The sequence below is a fragment of the Oncorhynchus clarkii genome, chromosome 30 (genome assembly GCF_045791955.1).
Source record: "Oncorhynchus clarkii lewisi isolate Uvic-CL-2024 chromosome 30, UVic_Ocla_1.0, whole genome shotgun sequence".
NCBI lineage: Eukaryota > Metazoa > Chordata > Actinopteri > Salmoniformes > Salmonidae > Oncorhynchus > Oncorhynchus clarkii.
The window spans coordinates 34,291,638-34,307,783 of record NC_092176.1 but is presented as its reverse complement, the minus strand read 5'-3'; the positions used below and the strand labels follow the sequence as shown (position 1 = coordinate 34,307,783).

The 16,146-nt window shown below is 40.6% G+C and overlaps 1 protein-coding gene across 1 annotated transcript in view; it reads left to right on the top strand.

The window, feature by feature from the left end:
• The first annotated feature begins 7,371 nt into the window (after positions 1 to 7,371).
• LOC139389531 (potassium channel subfamily T member 2-like) overlaps positions 7,372 to 16,146 on the top strand; it is an 84,145-nt gene continuing 75,370 nt past the window's right edge. The window contains exon 1 of the mRNA XM_071136351.1: positions 7,372 to 7,542. Within this exon, the coding sequence (XP_070992452.1) occupies positions 7,512 to 7,542 (31 nt within the window). The 5' untranslated portion in view covers positions 7,372 to 7,511. The remainder of the gene's footprint in view (positions 7,543 to 16,146) is intronic.

Below are 16,146 nucleotides of genomic sequence, written 5' to 3'. Positions count from 1 at the left end.
AGGTAACCCCTATACCAATTTCTCGTGATCCCAGTTCATTTTAGGTTAGGTAACTCCTATACTAATTCTTTGTGATCCCTTCACCCTTTCATCTATTCTAGAATTCCATTCCAGAATAAGACAACATCAAATGTTAATTTATTTAAAAATAAAACCACATAAAATGTCTCATGATTTTAAAAAACTAAAGAAAACAAAGAATTCTGAGTTTGCAAGGAGGGTTTGGTCATATAATTTAAATGTGTTACCTTTTAGAATCCATTCCCCTGGCATTTCTCCTAGAATCTTCAACCCAAAATACGTTTTCCTGTGGCAAATTTAGTCAATTTCTCATTGTAAGGAATCTGCAATATTTACATGTGGTTCTCTAACACATTCTCTCACCAAGGCAGTCGCCTTAGCCATTCCCTCTGCTTTACGATTACCTATGGCGATTTTATCTATACAACTAGTATGAGCTTCACATTTCACCACTGTTAATTTACTGGGTAACTGACATGCTTCTAATAATGCCTCTACCTCAAGACCATTTTTTTATTGGGGTTCCTGTCGCTGTTAACATGCCCCATTGTGACCACAATGTACCCAAATCACCAACTACTCCAAATGTTTTTGTAGTTGTGCACTGGAACTGTCGTGAAAGAATGTGGTGCTTGCATAGTCTACTCTCACAGTCTCGTCTTAGGCTCATCGTCAGCTGAGTTCTTATGAAAGAGATGACTCTCATGTATTTTTTAGGTATTTAGTCCAATAAAATGTATTTGGGTATTCAAATAATATGTTCTTCTCTGTGATCTGTTTGCAGACACTTTGGGAGCATGAAGACCAAGCATCCAGGAGGCCACATTGCCATGTTGAAGACCAAGCATCCAGGAGGCCACATTGCCATGTTGAAGATCAAACACAGTTACAGCCTGTAACTGGAGATTATAATGTTGATGAACAACAGCATATGGATTTATGATATAGATTTGTATACTGTGTATGTCCATGTTGAAATAGTACTGTAATTCCCCGTATAGTATGTAAACATGTATGGCTATTTATTTAACTTTTATTTAACCCCGGAAGTCTTTCCTAAGAAATGAAACTATGGACCGGGAGTGTCAAGCACCCATTATTTTAGAGGGGGCGTTGTCCAGGTTGGAAAATGTATCATTTTTTAAACACCTAAAATAGCTTCTATACCTGCAATCTAGAGCCATAATCATTATGCCTAATTCTACGTAAAATAAAAAATAAAGTAGATTTTTATGCATAGGTTATCAAAGCATACCTATTTACCTGTTCAATTGTCATTATTATTAATGATGCACTGATTCTTTAAGAAATGTTATGCCTTACATGCTGACCACACCACTCACGTCGCAAAAATAAATGTACAAATACAGTGCATGCTATTCAATCATTGCACCAACACTGTTCGTGCACGCCAACAAGCGTCTGCATTGGAAAGCGTTAAAATAGAAGTCAGTTCTATTTGAGTCGCTGAATGCGGTGCAAGTCCTGCCTCTCCCATCTTCTCATTGGTTTATAGAAGCATATACACATGTGCCATCTCCTCATTGGTTATACCCACGTGGGTGATTGAAAGATCAACTGAGGCATGTCGGTCATTTGCGGTAATACACCTTATTATGAAAGTTAGATGCCAATCACCATATAAAGTCCAAAGAAGAAAAGCCTGGAAGGAGGAGAGATGACAAGAAACGGTTCGGTTGACTGCTTTATGTGTGGATTATTGTCGGAGTAGAGGACCTTGTGCATTTCAGATAAAATAACAACTCAATGTGTATATCCAAGGAGAAATTAGCTAGCAACAGCAAGCCAGCTAAATATGACAAATTAGCTAGCAACTGCAAGCTAGCTAGCTAAATTGCCATATATGTTTAATGCTTTTTGACATGTCCCCTAATTAATATAATTGGTTCAGAGTTTGTTTTGATATTTCAACCTACGTGTTGTGATTGCGTTTGATGTGGGGGGGACCAAATCAATTTGCACATGATGGCATAGAGGCTCTCGGTGGATGCTCGGTGGATGCTGCAGTGTACCCAAGTGGCGTTTGGAGCAACTGCTTGAACGTGCGTTACCACTCCACTATGTCTCCCTGTCATGGTTTTGGCACCATCAGTACAGATACCAACACATCTTGACCACCAAAGTCCATTTGATGTCACAAAGCTGTCCAATATCCTGTCCTGTTGTCCTGGTTTCCAGTGGTTTGCAGAAGAGGATATCTTCCTTGATTGACCCCACATAAACATAACGGACATATACTAGGAGCTATGCCAAGGGGTACAAAGACAATTGGGTAAAACATGCCAATGGTTGTTTTGAAAGACTAACACATTTGGAAAGCCTAAAACCAAGAGTAAAAGAATAATCAGAACATGTCCCATCATGCTTTACCCAATACTCACCATTGGGGAAGGCATTTATGGGCATTATCAGGAATCACTGGTACATTATTGGTACTGACCCACAATTGAAACCCATTTTTATATATCCCCCACATATGTTTTTTATAAGACCTCCGAACTTGAGAGATATTGTGGTTAATTCTGATTACCTACCAGAGGAAAGGGGAAACTTTGGACAAGTTTGAAGGAGGGTATTTACAAATGTGGCCAATGTGCTCAATGCAGCTTTACGTACAAATGCAACTGATTTACACACAGGACAAAGATGTAGGATCAAGGGCCTGATTACTTGCATGTCCACCAATGTCATTTACATGTTGAAATGTCCTCGTTGTCACGTTCTGACCTTAGTTCCTTTGTTTTGTCTTTGTTTTAGTATGGTCAGGGCGTGAGTTGGGTGGGCAGTCTATGTGTGTTTTTCTATGTTGGGGTTTTGAGTTCGGCCTAGTATGGTTCTCAATCAGAGGTAGCTGTCAATCGTTGTCCCTGATTGAGAAACATACTTAGGTAGCTTGGGTTTCACTTTTGAGTTGTGGGTGTTTGTTTCCGTGTGAGTGTTTGGGACACACGGTACTGTTTCGGGTTTTGTAAATTCACATCATTGTTTATTGTTTTGATTCAGTGTTCAGTGCTTTCTCTAATTAAAATCATCATGAACACTTACCACGCTGTGCTTTGGTCCGATCCTTACTCCTTCTCCTCAGAAGAGGAGGAAATCTGTTACACTTGTGGTCTGTCTTACATAGGGAAAACCCGTAGAAGCCTGAAGACACTGGTGAGACAAAAAATCTGGTTGCTGCACATTTTGTACAAGCTGGACATCCTATTAGTTCTCTGAGATACATTGAAATAGAAATGGTCAAGATGTCATACAGGGGAGGGCACATTGAGAGGAAACTTCTTCAAAGGGAATCTTTCTGATCCATAGGCTGAACATGTCCCTGATTGGACTTAACGAGGAGTTTGACTTGAAACGATTCTTATGGTTTCAATCATTCTAAGTTGTGTTTGTTTTTATCCTAATTGAATATTGTATGTGTATTTATATTTCTATAAATATTGATCACATTCTCTGTGTATGATCATATATTTTGATATAGTGAATGTTAATATTGTGAAACTATGTTATACATTTTTACCTCTTGTTTCAGGAAGTGATGTGACTGTGTACTGCCCCTATTTATAGGACCTTCCACCCCCACCTGGGATATGGGTCAATGAGGAAGACCTAAGGGTCGAAATGTTGTAAATAAATATCATCTGGGAGCATGAGCAGCAGTGTGCAGTTTTCTTTTCTGTTTTCCATGAGTTTGCCTACAACTCCAGCACCTGCGGAATAGGTTCAGATGGCTGTTAGGTTCAGAATAGGTTCAGATTGCTGTTAGGTTCAGAATAGGTTCAGATTGCTGTTAGGTTCAGAAAAGGTTCAGATGGCTGTTAGGTTCAGAATAGGTTCAGATTGCTGTTAGGTTCAGATGGCTGTTAGGTTCAGAAAAGGTTCAGATGGCTGTTAGGTTCAGAATAGGTTCAGATGGCTGTTAGGTTCAGAATAGGTTCAGATGGCTGTTAGGTTCAGAAAAGGTTCAGATGGCTGTTAGGTTCAGAATAGGTTCAGATGGCTGTTAGGTTCAGAAAAGGTTCAGATGGCTGTTAGGTTCAGAATAGGTTCAGATGGGTCCTATGAGGGAACGGGCTGGATCAAAAAGGTTAAAGGATATGATTCAGAATGACCTTTTAAGGCGACATGTGAAATGGGCCTGATGGTGTTGATTGAAATATTTTTGTCATCATGAGTGAGTTGTATTTTTACAGTGTATTAGATTTTTGATATCAGTATATATACTCTACCGGTCAAAAGTTTAAGAACACATCTACTCATTCAAGGGTTTTTCTTTATTTTTACTATTTTCTACATTGTAGAATAATAGTGAAGACATCAAAACTATGAAATAACACATATGGAATCATGTAGTAACCCAAAAAGTGTTAAACAAATCAAAACATATTTTATATTTGAGATTCTTCAAATATCCACCCTTTGCCTTGATGACAGCTTTGCACACTCTTGGCATTCTCTCAACTAGCTTCACCTGGAATGCTTTTCCAACCGTCTTGAAGGAGTTCCCACATATGCTGAGCCTTGTTGGCTGCTTTTCCTTCACTCTGCGGTCCGACTCATACCAAACCATCTCAATTTGGTTGAGGTGGAGGCCAGGTCATCTGATGCAGCACTCCATCACTCTCCTTCTTGGTAAAATAGCCCTTACACAGCCTGGAGGTGTATTGAGTCATTGTCCTGCTGAAATACAAATGATAGTCCCACTAAGCCCAAACCAGATGGGATGGCGTATCGCTGCAGAATACTGTGGTAGCCATGCTGGTTAAGTGTGCCTTGAATTCTAAATAAATCACTGACAGTGTCACCAGCAAAGCACCCCCACACCAACACACCTCCCCCTCCATGCTTTATGGTGGGAAATACACATGTGGAGATCATCCGTTCACCCACATCACGTCTCACAAAGATATGGCGGTTGGATCCAAAAATCTCCAATTTGGACTCATCAGACCAAAGGACAGATTTCCACCGGTCTAATGTCCATTGCTCATGTGCCTTGGCCCAAGAAAGTCTCTTCTTCTTATTGGTGTCCTTTAGTAGTGGTTTCTTTGCAGCAATTCGACCCTGAAGGCCTGATTCACACAGTCTTCTTTGAACAGTTTATGTTGAGATGTGTCTGTTACTTGAACTACCTGAAGCATTTATTTGGGCTGCAATTTCTGAGGTAGTAACTAATGTAGTAACTAATGAATTTATCCTCTGCAGCAGAGGTAACTCTGGGTATTCCTTTCCTGTGGCGGTCCTCATGAGAGCCAGTTTCATCATAGCGCTTGATGGTTTTTGCAACTGCACTTGAAGAAACTTTGAAAGTTCTTGAAATGTTCCGCATTGACTGACCTTCATGTCTTAAAGTAATGATGGACTGTAATTTCTCCTTGCTTATTTGTGCTGTTCTTGCCATAAACAGGACTTGGTCTTTTACCAAATAGGACTATCTTCTGTATACCCCCCTACCATGTCACAACACAACTGATTGGCTCAGATGCATTAAGAAGGACAGAAATTCCACAAATTAACTTTTAACAAGGCACACTTGTTAATTGAAATGCATTCCAGGTGACTACCTCATGAAGCTGGTTGAGAGAATGCCAAGAGTGTGCAAAGCTGTCATAAAGGCAAAGGGTGGCTACTTTGAATAATCTCAAATATAAAATATGTTTTGATTTGTTTAACACTTTTTGGTTTACTACATGATTCAATGTGTCATTTCATAGTTTGATGTTCCACTATTATTCTATAATGTAGAACATTTATTAAATAAAGAAAAAACCTTTGAATGAGTAGGTGTTCTAAAACTGTTGTTCGGTAGTGCAGTTGCCTGTTGTAGTAGCACTTATCAATGTCAATTAACAGTGTGTGTGTGTACCAACCTTTGTGTCATCCCCTAAATGTCAGAGCAATTAGAAGTTCCAACATTCACTACGCTTTATAACTTACAAAACTCTTGCAAAGGCAAAGAAAACAATGTTCCTGGTCAGATTATAACAACTACAACCAGGGGAGAACCAAATCTGTGGGAAAATGAGATAAATTGACCGATGACTGAATGTTTGGGAAAGTTCTGAGTGGATAAGATGCTTTGGAAGTAATGACAATGGAAGCAGCAAAGCAGTTGCCCCCAGAGCATTGACAAATCATAGAGAAAGGCTAGTAGCATTGTCTGGTGTTTTGCATGTAGCCTACATAAGTGTTTATTTATTGGGCTTCCATTTCTTTTCTTGTGTTTTAATTTCTAAATGTTTTACCAAAGGAAATAAATGATTGTGATTTATTGTTGAAATTCAAAAACGGTTGTACTATTTGTAAATAGGGTTTGATTATTGAGCTTAGAGAAGCAGTCATACATTTACAGACATCAACATGTAGGCCAATACAACACACTGTTATACAAACACAACAATTCTAGGTCAGTGTTATTCCAAAATTAGCTGCTGTGTAAACAAGACATCACTTAAATCTCAGAGAAGGTAGAGCTGCAATCCCATCAAACGCCACCAGAGGACTCTTGAGTGATAAAGTGCACTTCGCTACAATAACCCCCGAAAGCCAACTATATACAGAAGCCTTGCAAGTGAGTCATATAATGCCCTACAGGCAAGCTTTCTGTAGAAATTATGATGAGTTCAAATTAAAACCCACATCTACAGATATTGCCAATTAGGGAGTAAGGCACGTGCGTCTGCATCACTTGTAAACGCCGTATTCTTTTAAAACCTTGTAATAATAGGGCGCGGAGTCTACTCATTGCTGTTTATTACACGTCTATTTTGAAGAAGATGCAAAAACATAATTGCAAGGTTGTCCAGTAGATGGCGAGGTGTGTATGGTTGGGTTGTATGGGTGGACAAGGAGATTTGGTCGGATTCTGAGAACGTGTGTTATCCCATCCATTCCATCAACACAGCCCTTACACAGGGACGGAGGAGGAGGACAGTTGCTGTGTGACAGTAGAAAAAGCATGGATGATGTTATCCTGAAGGGATCACATAGATGCTGTCACTTGACTGGTTTGAAATGGGTTTGATCTTTTTACAAAGAAAACAGTATATTTTTTAACCAATCCATTCACGTAACTAGAGACAGTTGATGTTACTGTTTTGAAAAAAAAAATGTCAACTTCAAGTAGTCTTTCAAAAAGAACAGCAGCCTGGTAAAATCGAAAGATAAAAGGAAAATAACTACGGAGATCGCCTAGTGTAAACTAATCATAATGTATCCATGAGGACCAGAAGATGATCGAATTTCTCTACCTCCCCGGTGCATTTTCCGTGGTCGTGGACCCTCTTCAAGTGCCATCCGCGGGGGTCGCTTCCCTTTCCGCCCCTCTTATGTAATCAATGAATAAGACGAATGTTTCAAGCCAGGGTTAATTTTTTTATCGGAAGACATCCACCACCAGCGTGATACAGTCGGGGCTGCACGGACAATGTGCAGCAGATATTCTATCATAAACAAGACGTGTGTTTACGATGATGGGACCGCGGACACCGACAGAGCCAGGTAAGGACTGAACTGAAAACAGCCTTGGCTTCTTGGCTAACGCCGAGTGCAGTGAAATTGACCGAGAGCCAAACATCTGTAGCCTATTTGGGACAAATTTGGACTCGAGTCACGTGACTTGGACTCGAGTACGAGTCATATTTTGCGACTTGAGACTTGACTTGGCAAAAAGAAAAAACACTTGTCACTCGACTTCGACCTGACCATCTATGACTCGTGACCTAACTTGGACTTGAGCTGTACGACCCTAGAGACCCGATTTGTCACCTCACGCACAATGTAAGCCTATCTGTCCTTTATATTGGAGTACTGGAGGTTCTGTGCGTTCTGTTCTGTGTCTCGACCAAACCGATTCACAGAAATCAGAGGTTGCGCAGGCCGGTCACAAAGCACGTATTCCAGCAAAGCGCGCGCCGATCCACTGTCCTCCAGTATTTATTTAGCAAACGTAATAACACATCGCTCCCGACATACTACATGTTACTTTATTGGTTGGTTATGTAGACTTCTTTAAAAAAAATGTTTTATTTATTTAATCTTTATTTAGCTAGGCAAATCAGTTAAGAACAAATTCTTATGTACAACGACGGCCTAGGAACAGAGGGTTAATTGAACTGCCTTGTTCAGGGACAGAACGACAGATTTTTACCTTTTCAGCTCTGGGATTCGATGTAGCAACCTTTCGGTTACTGTCCCAATGCTCTAACCAATAGGCTACTTGCCGCCCCAAACCCATCGCTTTCTATTACATGGATTAGAAGGCTACCAGCCGCTTTCTAACCCATCGCTTTCTATTACATATATATATGTATATATATATAATATTTTTTTCCCCCAAACATCCTTTCTGAATTTTAAAGTTGTCCTCAAAGTAATCATCTAGTTTTTCAAAAGTATCTGTAATCTGATTACAATATTTGATCTGAAAAACGTAACAAATTGTCCAATTGCAGTGGTTGTGTCTGTGTAAAGGTTTGGGATCCTGAATTTTTCCAGAGTTTCTTTAAAACCATGTGACCTGTTTAGAAAATATTTGTATATCTAGGTGGCAGGTAGGCTAGTGGTTAAGAGTTTTGGGCCATTAACTGAAAGGTCAATGGTTTGAATCCTGAGCCGGTCAGGTGAAAAATTGGTTGGTGTGCCCTTGAGCAAGACACTTAACCCTAATTGCTCCTTTAAATTGCTCTGGATAAGAGCGTCTGCTAAATGACTAAAATGTTAGTGTGGTCCCACTCCCATATAAATACATTTTTACAACTAATAATGAATCACTGTCATACCCTATATGATCCTGATTTGCACCTAGTTAGGTTACCAGATTAGGGAAAGCTCCAGGCCTCCGGGAAAACAATTTGCCCCACCACTCTGGGACCTGTGGTGCATCAGGGCATCATCAGTCCCCAAAATGGTTGCATTTGGTTTCAAAGACTATGTGGTAGTGGAGGACATAAGAGGTGCAGTTTGTAAAACATGTGGGTCCAAAATCACTGATGCATTGCAACTGCAATGAAATTGGCATAAAACACTTAACCATTGACTTGAGGACTCGAACCCCGAAAGTAGGGAGGGACTTGACTCGACCTGAGCTGTGGAACTTGGGACATTACTTGAGACTTGCTTAGGACTTACAAAATTGTGATTTGGTCCCATCTCTGCTAGTTGGCAATGCACTGTTGCCGTCAGTCCATTCAACTTTTAACATTGTAGGCTGCTGTGTATCTTTGCGATAATTCCAAGCATGTTTATTTGGATGTCTAATCTGGAGAAAATAAATATTTAGAAAGGAGAATTAGTGAATGGCATTGTTTTAATCTGATTTAGTACATTTGAAATCCAATTGCATGAGATGAACTATTGTGGTCCAATTTGTTTTCGGGTTTGTTACATTGTTTTTTAAATGTACTTTAATTTGTAAAGAACAGAACAGAATGAACATTGTGACTTCATTCAATGAATAAACTGTTAAACAAATCAAAATATATTTTAGATTTGAGATTCTTCAAAGTAGCCACCCTTTGCCTTGATGACAGCTTTGCACACTCTTGGCATTCTCTCAACCAGCTTCATGAGGTAGTCACCTGGAATGCATTTTAATTAACAGGAGTGCCTTGTTAAAAGTAAATTTGTGGAATTTCTGTCCTTCTTAATGCATTTGTGTCAATTAGTTGTGTTGTGACATGGTAGGGGGGTATACAGAAGATAGCCCTATTTGGTAAAATACCAAGTCCATATTATGGCAAGAACAGCTCAAATTAGCAAAGAGAAACAACAGTCTTACTTTAAGACATGAAGGTCAGTCAATCCGGAACATTTCAAGAACTTTCAAAGTTTCTTCAAGTGCAGTTGCAAAAACCACCAAGAGCTATGATGAAAATGGCTCTCATGAGGACCGCCACAGGAAAGGAATACCCAGAGTTACCTCTGCTGCAGAGGATAAGTTCATTAGAGTTAACTGCACCTCAGACCTCAGCCCAAATAAATGCTTCACAGAGTTCAAGTAACAGACACATCTCAACATCAACTGTTCAGAAGAGACTGCGTGAATCAGGCCTTCATGGTTGAAATGCTGCAAATAAACCACCACTAAAGGACACCAATAAGAAGAGACTTGCTTGGGCCAAGAAACACGAGCAATGGACATTAGACTGGTGGAAATCTGTCCGATTTTTTCTGATGTGTCCAAATTAGAGATTTTTGGTTCCAACCACTGTCTTTGTGAGACGCAGAGAAGGTGAATGGATGATCTCCGCATGTGTGCTTCCCATTGTGAAGCATGGAGGAGGAGGTGTTTTTTTTGTTGTTGCTCGTGACACTGTCTGTGTATAGCAAGGTAGAACAAAAACACACAAGAGTTAAAAATCTGAAATAAGAAGCACACGATAAAGTAAGGAAGCACACTATATACAGTGTCAGTTGCAATACCATATTTACAATGTGCAGGGATACTGGATCGATAGAGGTAGATATACAGTGGGGCAAACAAGTATTTAGTCAGCCACCTATTGTGCAAGTTCTCCCACTTAAAAAGATGAGTGAGGCCTGTAATTTTCATCATAGATACACTTCAACTATGACATACAAAGTTAGAAAACAAATCCAGAAAATCACATTGTAGGATTTTTAATGAATTTTTTTGCAAATTATGGTGGAAAATAAGTATTTGGTCACCTACAAACAAGCAAGATTTCTGGCTCTCACAGACCTGTAACTTCTTCTTTAAGAGGCTCCTCTGTCCTCCACTCGTTACCTGTATTAATGGCACCTGTTTTAACTTGTTGTCAGTATAAAAGACACCTGTCCACAACCTCAAACAGTCACACTCCAAACTCCACTATGGCCAAGACCAAAGAGCTGTCAAAGGACACCAGAAACACAATTGTAGACCTGCACCCAGCTGGGAAGACTGAATCTGCAATAGGTAAGCAGCTTGGTTTGAAGAAATCAACTGTGGGAGCAATTGTTAGGAAATGGAAGACATACAAGACCACTTATAAGCTCCCTCAATCTGGGGCTCCACGCAAGATCTCACCTCGTGGGTTCAAAATTACCACAAGAACGGTGAGCAAAAATCCCAGAACCACGCGGGGGGACCTAGTGAATGACCTGCAGAGAGCTGGGACGAAAGTAACAAAGCCTACCATCAGTAGCACACTACGCCGCCAGGGACTCAAATCCCGCAGTGCCAGATGTGTCCTCCTGCTTAAGCCAGTACATATCCAGGCCCGTCTGAAGTTTGCTAGAGGGCATTTGGATGATCCAGAAGAAGATTGGGAGAATGTCATATGGTCAGATGAAACAAAACTAGAACTTTTTGGTAAAAACTCAACTCGTCATGTTGGAGGACAAAGAATGCTGAGTTGCATCCAAAGAACACCATACCTACTGTGAAGCATGGGGGTGGAAACATCATGCTTTGGGGCTGTTTTTCTACAAGGGGACCAGGACGACTGATCTGTGTAAAGGAAAGAATGAATGGGGCCATGTATCGTGAGATTTTGAGTGAAAACCTCTTTCCATCAGCAAGGGCATTGAAGATGAAACGTGGCTAGGTCTTTCAGCATGACAATGATGCCAAACACACCGCCCGGGCAACGAAGGAGTGGCTTCTCAAGAAGCATTTCAAGGTCCTGGAGTGGCCTAGCCAGTCTCCAGATCTCAACCCCATAGAAAATCTTTGGAGGGAGTTGGAAGTCCGTGTTGCCCAGCAACAGCCCCAAAACATCACTTCTCTAGAGAAGATCTGCATGGAGGAATAGGCCAAAATACCAGCAACAGTGTGTGAAAACCTTGTGAAGACTTACAGAAAATGTTTGACCTCTGTCATTGCCAACAAAGGGTATATAACAAAGTATTGAGATAAACTTTTGTTATTGACCAAATACTTATTTTCCACCATAATTTGCAAATAAATTCATTAAAAATCCTACAATGTGATTTTCTGGATTTTTTTTCTTCTCATTTTGTCTGTCATAGTTGAAGTGTACCTATGATGAAAATTACAGGCCTCTCTTATCTTTTTAAGTGGGAGAGCTTGCACTATTGGTGGCTGACTAAATACTTTTTTGCCCCACTGTATATAGGGAGGGGTAAGGTGACTAGGCATCAGCATATGATAAACAGAGTAGCAACAGTTTGTATGTAAGTGTATAAACAAAGTAGCAGCAGTTTGTATGTGAGTTTATAAACAGAGTAGCAGCAGTTTGTATGTGAGTGTGTAAACAGAGTAGCAGCAGTTTGTATGTGAGTGTATAAACAGAGTAGCAGCAGTTTGTATGTGAGTGTATAAACAGAGTAGCAGCAGTTTGTATGTGAGTGTATAAACAGAGTAGCTGCAGTTTGTATGTGAGAGTATAAACAGAGTAGCAGCAGTTTGTATGTGAGTGTATAAACAGAGTAGCAGCAGTTTGTATGTGAGTGTATAAACAGAGTAGCAGCAGTTTGTATGTGAGTCTATAAACAGAGTAGCAGCAGTTTGTATGCGAGTGTGTGTAGTGTCAGTATAAATGTATGTGCATTTGTGTGAGTGAGCAGATGATGCAGTGAGTGTTCGTGTGTGTTTTGGAGTATCAGTGTGTGTAGTGTGTAGGGCCCTGTGAGTGTGCATAGAGGCAGTGTAAAAATAACAATGAAATACAAAGGTCACTGGCCCTCTCACGTCATCTCACCACACTCTCATCCCTCCTTACAGGAGGCTTCTTGGGGTTTGTCCTCTGGGCTGATAATCAGAGTCTCTCTCTCTCTTGCTCTCTCTCTTTCTCTCTCTCTCCCTCCCTAATTCAATTTCAATTTAAGGGCTTTATTGGCATGGGACAAATATGTTTACTTTGCCAAAGCAAGTGACAGATAATAAACAAAAGTGAAATAAACATTAAACATGAACAGTAAACATTACACTCACAAAAGTTCCAAAGGAATAGAGACATTTCAAATGTCATATAATAACTATATACAGTGTTGTAATGATGTGCAAATAGTTAAAGTACTAATGGGAAAATAAATAAACATAAATATTGGGTTTATTTACAATGGTGTTTGTTCTTCACTGGTTGCCTTTTTCTTGTGGCAACAAGTCACAAATCTTGCTGCTGTGATGGTGTGATCTGAGGGAAATTTGTCTCTAATATGGTCATACATTTGGCAGGAGGTTAGGAAGTGCAGCTCAGTTTCCACCTCATTTTGTGGGCAGTGTGTACATAGCCTGTCTTCTCTTGAGAGCCAGGTCTGCCTCTCTCAATAGCAGGGCTATGCTCACTGAGTCTGTACATAGTCAGAGCATTCCTTAAGTTTGGGTCAGTCACAGTGGTCAGGTATTCTGCCACTGTGTACTCTCTGTTTAGGGCCAAATAACATTCTAGTTTGCTCTGTTTTTTTGTTGTTAATTCAAGTAATTCTCTTTTTGTTTTCTCGTGATTTGGTTGGGTCTAATTGTGTTGCTGTCCTGGGGCTCTGTGGGGTCTGTTTGTGTTTGTGAACAGAGCCCCAGGACCAGCTTGCTTAGTAGATTATTCTCCAAGCTAATCTCTCTATAGGTGATGGCTTTGTTATGGAAGGTTTGGGAATCGGTTCCTTTTAGGTGGTTGTAGAATTTAATGTATCTTTTCTGCATTTTGACAATTAGTAAGTATCGGCCTAATTCGTCTCTCCATGCATTATTTTTTACATTGTACACAGGATATCTGGTGTTTTTTGGTTGGTGAGTAGTCCCCAGACCTCACAAACATAAAGGGCAATGGGTTCTATAACTGATTAAAGTATTTTTAGCCAGATCCTAATTGGTGTGTTGAATTTTATGTTTCTTTTGATGGCGTAGAAGGCCGTTCTTGCCTTGTCTCTCAGATCGTTCACAGCTTTGTGGAAGTTACCTGTGGCGCTGATGTTTAGGCCGAGGTATGTATAATTTTGTGTGTGCTCTAGGACCACGGTGTGTAGATGGAATTTGTATTTGTGGTCCTGGCAACTGGACCTTTTTTGGAACACCATTGTTTTTGTCTTACTGAGAATTACTGTGAGGGCCCAGGCAGGTCTGACAGAATCTGTGCAGAAGATCTAGGTGCTGCTGTAGGCCCTCCTTGGTTGGGGACAGAACCACCAGATCATCAGCAAACAGTCGGCATTTGACTTCAGATTCTAGTAGGGTGAAGCCGGGTGCTGCACATTGTTCTAGTGCCCTCGCCTATACGTTGATATACAGTTTATTCGGAAAGTATTCAGACCCCTTGACTTTTTCCACATTTTGTTATGTTACAGCCTTATTCTGAAAATGATTAAATTGTTTTTTTCCCCTCATCAATCTACATATAATACCCCATAATGACAAAGCAAGAACAGGTATTTAGAATTTTTTGCAAATGTATTAAAAATATTCAGACCCTTTACTCAGTACTTTGTTGAAGCACCTTTGGCAGCGATTACATAATTGAGTCTTCTTGGGTATGATGCTACAAGCTGGCAAATCTGTATTTGGGGAGTATCTCCCATTATTTTTTGCAGATCCTCTCAAGCTCTGTCAGCTTGGATGGGGAGCGTCGCTGCACAGCTATTTTCAGGTCTCTCCAGAGATGTTTGATCGGGTTCAAATCCGGGCTTTGGCTGGGCCACTCAAGGACATTCAGAGACTTGTCCCAAATCCACTCCTGCATTGTCTTGGCTGTGTGCTTAGGGTCGTTGTCCTGTTGGAAGGTGAACCTTCACCCCAGTCTGATGTCCTGAGCGCTCTGGAGCAGGATTTTATCAAGGATCTCTCTGTACTTTGCTCCGTTCATCGTTCCCTCGTTCCTGACGAGTCTCCCAGTCCCAGCCACTAAAAAACATCCCGACAGCATGACGCTGCCACCATCATGCTTCACCGTAGGAATGGTGCAAAGTTTCCTCCAGATATGACACTTGGCATTCAGGCGAAATATTTCAATCTTGGTTTCATCAGACCAGAGAATATTGTTTCTCATGGTCTGAGAGTCCTTTAGGAACCCTGAAGCTCTTTCAGAGTGATCATCTGGTTCTTGGTCACCTCCCTGACCAAGGCCCTTCTCAATTTGCTCAGTTTGGCCGGGCTAGGAAGAGTCTTGGTGGTTCCAAACTTCTTCCATTTAAGAATGATGGAGGCCACTGTGTTCTTGGGGACATTCAATGCTGCAAAAAAAATATTGGTACCGTTCCCCAGATCTGTGCCTCGACACAATCCTGTCTCGGAGCTCTACTGACAAATACTTTGACCACATGGCTTGATTTTTGCTCTGACATGCATGGTCAACTGTAGGACCTTAAATAGACAGGTGTGTGCCTTTCCAAATCATGTCATGTCAATTGAATTTAACACAGGTGGAAAAATCTCAAGGATGATCAATGGAAACAGGATGCACCTGAGCTCAATTTTGAGTCTCATAGCAAAGGGTCTGTATAGTTATGTAAATAATGTTTGAAAAAGACACGGGGACAACACAGGGACGAAGCCCAAAACAAACCCATCTATAAAATACACAGGGATGTAACCCAAACAAAAGAGCAAGGTTTAAACCTCTTAATATTACATGGGACGAGACCCGAAATAACAAGTGCACAATACACGTAGCACGAAAGCCTAAACAATAAAGCACAGGTACTCACAAGACCAACTGACATGGGAACAGTAACCAACAAGTACAATGGGGAACAGAGGGCACATATATAACATACTAATCAGGGGGAATGGGAACCAGGTGTGCGTAATGAGACAAGACAGCCCGGGGTTGGTGGTAATGAATCAAGTTCAGTGACGCCTAGAAAGCTGGTGAAATAGACCTGGTGCATGGAATGAGCAGCAGTACCGGGGGACTCTGTGTCATTATAGGGTATTGTGTGTAGATTAATGAGAAATATATATAATTGAATCCATTGTAGAATAATGCTGAAACATAACAACATGTTGAAAAAGTCAAGGGGTCTGAATACTTTCCGAATGTACTGTATATGTTGAACGAGGGTGGGGCTCAAGCTGCATCCCTGTCTCAACCCACGGCCCTGTGAAAATACAACTTTTTTTTTTCTCCAATTTTAACCGCACACTGGTTGTTTGTGTTAATGGATTTTATAATGTCGCTGCTGTCCTTGTCTGTTCATAAGCCTAGA